Raw genomic sequence first — 6,499 nt, 5'->3', positions numbered from 1 at the left:
TCACTCTCATCTTCCTCCCCCTCTCCCTACATTTACATCTCTCTCTCCTCTCTGCTCCTCCCCCCCCTCCTACATTTACATCCTCTCTCCTCTCTTCCTCTCTTTCCTCTCTTCCTCCTCTCCCCACATTTACATCTCTCTCTCCCTCTCTCTCCTCTCCCCCTCTCTCTTCATTTACATCTCTCTCTCCCTCTCCTCCCCCTCTCCCTACATTTACATCTCCCTTCTCTCCTCTCTTCCTCCTCTCCCTACATTTACATCTCTCTCTCTCCTCTCCCTCTCCCTCTCCCTACATTTACATCTCTCTCTCCCTCTCCCTCCTCTCCCACATTCACATATCTCTCTCTCTTTCCTCTCTCTCCTCTCTTCCTCCCCTCTCCCTACATTTGAAATCTCTCTCTCTCTCTTTCCTCCTCTCTCTCTCATCTCTCCCTCTCTCGTGGCCTCTCCTCTCTATCAATTCAATTAAATGTAATTCAATTCGAGAAGCTTTATTTTTATGAAAAGTAAAGGATCTTAGCATTGCCAGAGAAAACAAGAGTCTCTATGCAAATACACCTTTTACACAATGAGATTTTATGCTGTAGCTATTTCAAATGTCGCCTCCCTCCCTCCCTCTCTTACTCTTTGTCTGTCTCTCTTTTTCCCTCCCTCTTGTCATCTCTTTCTTAAAGCCATGATACAGTATCTTGCACCCTTCTACTGTAAAGTGAAGAGTAGTAAATGAAGTAAGGTGCCTAGAATATGAACAAGGTGAACAAATGACCATGGTGATACAAAATGGTACACCACAAAACCTAGCATGCAAATACAAAGAAAAGTTTTGTGATATTTATGTAAATTGGTGTCACTGAAAGGATTTGCTACCAAAAGAAACCAGTGCACATGAAAAACGTTAATCCTTTGCATTTCTGCATGCAATTCGCAGGCCAATGAAACATTCTGTTGAGTACGAATTATGAGAAAGCCTTTAATGTGATGTAGTTTGTTCATATAGTAATATACAAATACAGTAGTCACAGTACTATAGTACTATAATAGTTACATACATTGAGAGGACAAAACATTAGGAACTCCTGCTCTTTCCATGCAATAGACTGACCAGGTGAATCCAGGTGAAAGCTATGAATCCCTTATTGATGTCACTTGTTAAATCCACAATTCAATCAGTGTAGATGAAGGGGAGGAGACGGGTAAAATAAAATAGAAAATTAAGCCTCTCCCTCTCTCTTTCCACCCCTCTCTCCCTCTCCTCTCTCTCTTTCCAACCCTCTCTTACCCTCTCCCTCTCTCTCTTTCCACCCCTCTCTTTCCCTCTCTCTCTCTCTCTTTCCATCCCTCTCTTTCCCTCTCCCTCTCTCTCTTTCCACCCCTCTCTTTCCCTCTCCCACTCTCTCTTTCCATCCCTCTTTTACCCTCTCCCTCTCTCTCTTTTCCCCTCTCAACTCTTTCTTTGTCTGTGTGAGCTCAACACATGAGCGGTGAATGACATAGTTGACTGGAAATATTAATAAATTCGATAAAACCTTAATTCCTGGCTGACTGGCTGGCGGGTGGGTGGATTGGTTAGGAGAACAGGGATAATCCTTGTTCAGTGTTTTCCTTCCTCACTAACAGCTTAGTCATTAAAGCCACGGTCAGCGGGTCAGCTGGTCATCTGACTGCCGCTCAGACAGACAGACCTACAGCATTCCAAATGGCACCCTATTGCCCATGGACCCTGGTCAAAAGTAATGCACCATGTAGGGAATATGGTACCATTTGCGGACAGAGCCTACAGACAGGCAGAGGGCCATGTGGTTAGGAGGCTCATGCCATACTCCCTTTCGTCACTGAAATATCCATTTTTTGCTGTTTAATATATATATATATATATATATATATATATATATATATATATATATATATGTTGATTGGAAGTTTACATACACTTAGGTTGGAGTCATTAAAACTCGTATTTCAACCACTTCGCAAATTTCTTGTTAACAAACTATAGTTTTGGGAAGTCGGTTAGGACATCTACTTTGTGCATGACACAAGTACTTTTTCCAACAATTGTTTACAGACAGATTATTTCACTTATAATTCACTGTTTCACAATTCCAGTGGGTCAGAAGTGTACATACACTAAGTTGACTGTGCCTTTAAACAGCTTGGAAAATTCCAGAAAATTATGTCATGGCTTTAGAAGTTTCTGATAGGCTAATTGACATAATTTGAGTCAATTGGAAAGGTACCACTTTCATCTGTACAAACGATAGTACGCAAGTATAAACACCATGGGACCACGCAGCCGTCATACCGCTCAGGAAGGAGACACGTTCTGTCTCCTAGAGATGAACGTACTTTGGTGCGAAAAGTGCAAATCAATCCCAAAACAACAGCAAAGGACCTTGTGAAGATGTTGGAGGAAACAGGTACAAAAGTATATATATCCACAGTAAAACAAGTCCTATATCGACATAACCTAAAAGGCCGCTCAGCAAGGAAGAAGCCACTGCTCCAAAACCGCCATGAAAAAGCCAGACTACGGTTTTCAACTGCACATGGGGACAAAGATCGTACTTTTTAGAGAAATGTCCTCTGGTCTGATGAAACATAGAACTGTTTGGCCATAATGACCATCGTTATGTTTGGAGGGAAAAGGGGGCAGCTTGCAAGCCGAAGAACACCATCCCAACCGTGAAGCACGGGGGTGGCAGCATCATGCTGTGGGGGTGCTTTGCTGCAGGAGGGACTGGTGCACTTCACAAAATGGGCCAAAATTCACCCAACTTATTGTGGGAAGCTTGTGGAAGGCTACCCGAAACGTTTGACCCAAGTTAAACAATTTAAAGGCAATGCTAATTGAGAGTATGTAAACTTCTGACCCACTGGGAATGTGATGAGAGAAATAAAAGCTGAAATAAATCATTCTCTCTACTATTATTCTGACATTTCACATTCTTAAAATAAAGTGGTGATCCTAACTGACCTAAAACAGGGAATTTTTTACCAGGATTAAATGTCAGGAATTCTGAAAAACTGAGATTAAATGTATTTGGCTAAGGTGTATGTAAATTTCCGACTTCAACTGTATATACACTACCGTTCAAAAGTTTGGGGTCACTTAGAAATGTCCTTGTTTTCCATGAAAACATTCATGAAATGAGTTTGAATAGGAAATATAGCAAAATGCATAGGAAATGTAGTCATTGACAAGGTTAGAAATAATGATTTTTAATTGAAATAATAATTGTGTCTATGTATATCTATAGATATATATATAGAGAGAGAGATAACTAGAAAAATAGAGAGAGAGAGTTTCATTCCAAAATTAGCTTTTATTGTTGAAAGAAATTTTGAAAGAGAGAGGTGTGTTATTTCACTATCTAATCATGGCATGGGGTTGTTCATACATGTATTTATTTATCTTTTATCACTTGGTGGTTTCACTTCAGAGAGACAAATAATCATGCTTTTTTTGGAAAATGCTATATATCCACCTCACTCTCATACATTTGTGACATAAATATTAAGAACATTTTCAAAAAAATAATTCAATAGAGTAATATGTTATCTGTATGTAAAACATTTACATTTGACATTTTAGTCATTTAGCAGATGCTCTTATCCAGAGTGACTTACAGTAAGTGCATTCATCTTAAGATAGCTAGGTGAGACAACCATATATCACAGTCAAATATATAGGATACGAACATTCCATTCCAGGTAAACAATGGATGGATATATAGCGTTTTACAAAAAACACATCTAAAATCCATGAATCCGGAGAACAGTAATATTTTACACACACATGATGGTACCCATAAGCAATCATTTTTATGAAAAAACACAAATATTGGAAAATGTATGAATATAGCGTTTTGGAAATAAACTCTTCATATGTATTTTCTTCCTTTTCTTTCTTTTTACAAATGTCATTGAACGCTTTCCTCTGTTTGTGTTGAAAGAGTAGACGTTACAATCAGAAGTTGTAGTATTTCGATAGTTTTTTATTGTTTCAATGCTACAAAGCTTGGTGTGATCTAGGACAGAAACCCTCGCGCCGTTGTCGCTGCGCGGCGCGCGTGTCTCCTGAATGGCAATGCATGAATTCAGAATATTGTATTTGAATGACACGTCTTGCATGGAAATACAACGATGCCTCGCAGATATTTACAACATCGAATATGCTACACAGGAGCAGCGCACACAGCATATGCAAATATACTGCCTGTCTCTCTCCAGGTCTCACTGTATATGTCCCGTAGGCTATTCTGTTTCTAATTCACACCGTAGGCTAGAGACTGTTTATTTATTTTTCCATCATTGGAATGAAGTAAACGCTAACATTTTACGAATGAATGGCTCACGGTCTGTGGAATTTGCATCTTATGATCTTAGTGAAAGCACTTTGGAAGTCTTTGTTAAAGTAGGCATAAATGATGGGGTTTAGGAGAGAGTTCGAATAGCCCAGCCAGTTGATGACGGCGCCCAGCCACTCTGGCATGTAACAACTCTCTGCACAGAAAGGCAAGACCAGCGCCACGATGAAAAACGGCAGCCAGCAGAAAATAAAAGTCCCCATGATGATACCGAGCGTCTTTACCGTTTTCCTCTCCCTGTACAGAGCTATTTTCCTCTTAGCCTCCGTGTTCTTTTCGTTCCTGTTCTCAAACCCTTGTGAGGACTGGGGAGTGTTGGGGAGAGGCAGGTGGTTCTTAGAATTGTTGCTAACTTCTATGATCTCCAACGACTCGCCGTCCTCCCCGTGCTTCACGGAGCCGTTTACGCACGGGGAGTTGGATGTAGGTTCCACACTGCGCTTCCAATTCTTTCCCCCCGCCTCTCCATTGATCTTCTTGTGAAAAATAGCGGGCGATACGGCCAAGCACTTGTCCGACACTTTCGCCTTTTCCGATTTCTTCACAGTTTTCCAAACCTGGAACCTGGCTGCCTTGAATATCCGCCCGTAGAGGACCAGCATGAGGATGAGCGGGATGTAAATGCTCCGAACGTGGAGTAGATGGTAGCCCGGGTCCTGGCTGATGGTGCAGGCGTCCGGGTTCGCCCCCTGTCCTCGGCTTTCCTCCAGCCTAACATGGGCGGGATGGAGATTGAGAATCAATCAGCCAAGTCACGCTGATTAACAGCACGGCTCGCCTGGGTGTCCTTTTGTTCACATAGTCTATGGGGTCCGTGATAGCCCAGTACCTGTCCAGGGCAATTGCGCACAGATGCAAAATGGACGACGTGCAGCACAACACGTCCAATGAGATGAATATATCACATATCTCCTGTCCCAGAGTCCATTTGTTCAGGACTTGGTAGAGGGCTGCCATGGGTAGTACCAGAACCGATACCATGAGGTCTGTGACGGCTAGCGAGCCGATCAGATAGTTGGCCACGTTTTGGAGCGACCTCTCCAGCGCAATGGCTGCGACGACGCACGCATTGCCGAATATGGAACAGAGGATGAGCACGCAGAGCAGCAGAGAGGTGACCACCTGGTAACTCAGCTCCACCTCGGGCACACTTCTAGACCCCGTTGCATTCTCATTGTCACCCCACCTTGGAATGACATCCACGACGTCGGGGAAGGCTGTGGTCGAATTGCTGTTGTTACTGCTGTTGTTTATAAAATCCATAGTTTGTCAGGGACATGGGACAGCCGGTAGGCGCGCCTGGTAGGACAGGACAAGGTAACCGAAGGGGGAACCTGGATACTCAGTCAGTCCCTCGTGCTGGCGCCGGTGTGGGTACTACCGGGGTCCATCGGAGTTCCTGTGCCTGTTCCCTCATTCCGAGGACGCATGACGCGTACTGGTACCAGTGTGTGTGTGCGCATGTGTTTGTTGACGGTCGGGGCGCTCACTGGTCCTGCAAATGATCTGCGCCTGGTGACGCCGTGAATTCATTTATAAGCTACCAGCAGCAAGTAGGTATACGTCAGACGGCCATTGCATGAAGTCGCGGCGGAGTTATGTTGCTCTGCTCTCCCTGGTCGTGTCCTTTCGATAGCTGCATACTACAGATAAAGAGCGGAGCTTCTCCTCCCTCTTCTGTTTCTTTTCTACTTTTTTTTAAACCTTTTCTCATTATCTGCAATAGATTATTGTGTTACCTCTGTAGCCTAATCAAATTATGCAAGAAATGAAAGTAGTTTTCTGCATTGCGAGTAACTATTTATTTATCAAATAAAAATACATGTTTTTTATTTCAGTCAATTTATATTTCGTTTTAAATTAATTTCGGGCTGAAAACGCGATTCATCTCATCGGACATAGAGGGGGAGTAATTCTCTTCAAATGATGACAACAAAAAACAGATTTATCAGGCGGGAAAAAACTAATATTATTTAACAATGTGATATTAAATAATTGAAGTATAAATGGTATTTAATTAATAATATATGTCATTCTTAATGTGATTGAAAAATAGGCTCATTCCCAAAATGAATGGAGCCTGCCTTGTTTCAGAACCATGGACAGCGCCATGCATGAGTCCAGAACAGAAA

General features: G+C 42.4%; 1 protein-coding gene across 1 annotated transcript; it reads right to left on the bottom strand.

Annotated features, from left to right (window-relative positions):
- Positions 1 to 3,852: 3,852 nt before the first annotated feature.
- Positions 3,853 to 5,970, bottom strand: LOC121583169 (5-hydroxytryptamine receptor 1A-alpha). The gene is given in 3 exon segments (XM_041899371.2): positions 3,853 to 5,053; positions 5,056 to 5,108; positions 5,111 to 5,970. Coding segments are annotated over 3 exon segments (1,275 nt in total). The 5' UTR covers positions 5,631 to 5,970; the 3' UTR covers positions 3,853 to 4,351.
- Positions 5,971 to 6,499: the final 529 nt, after the last annotated feature.

This window comes from Coregonus clupeaformis, chromosome 18 (assembly GCF_020615455.1).
Source record: "Coregonus clupeaformis isolate EN_2021a chromosome 18, ASM2061545v1, whole genome shotgun sequence".
NCBI lineage: Eukaryota > Metazoa > Chordata > Actinopteri > Salmoniformes > Salmonidae > Coregonus > Coregonus clupeaformis.
Note: the sequence above shows the minus strand (reverse complement) of the source record. Positions and strands in the feature narration are given on the sequence as shown.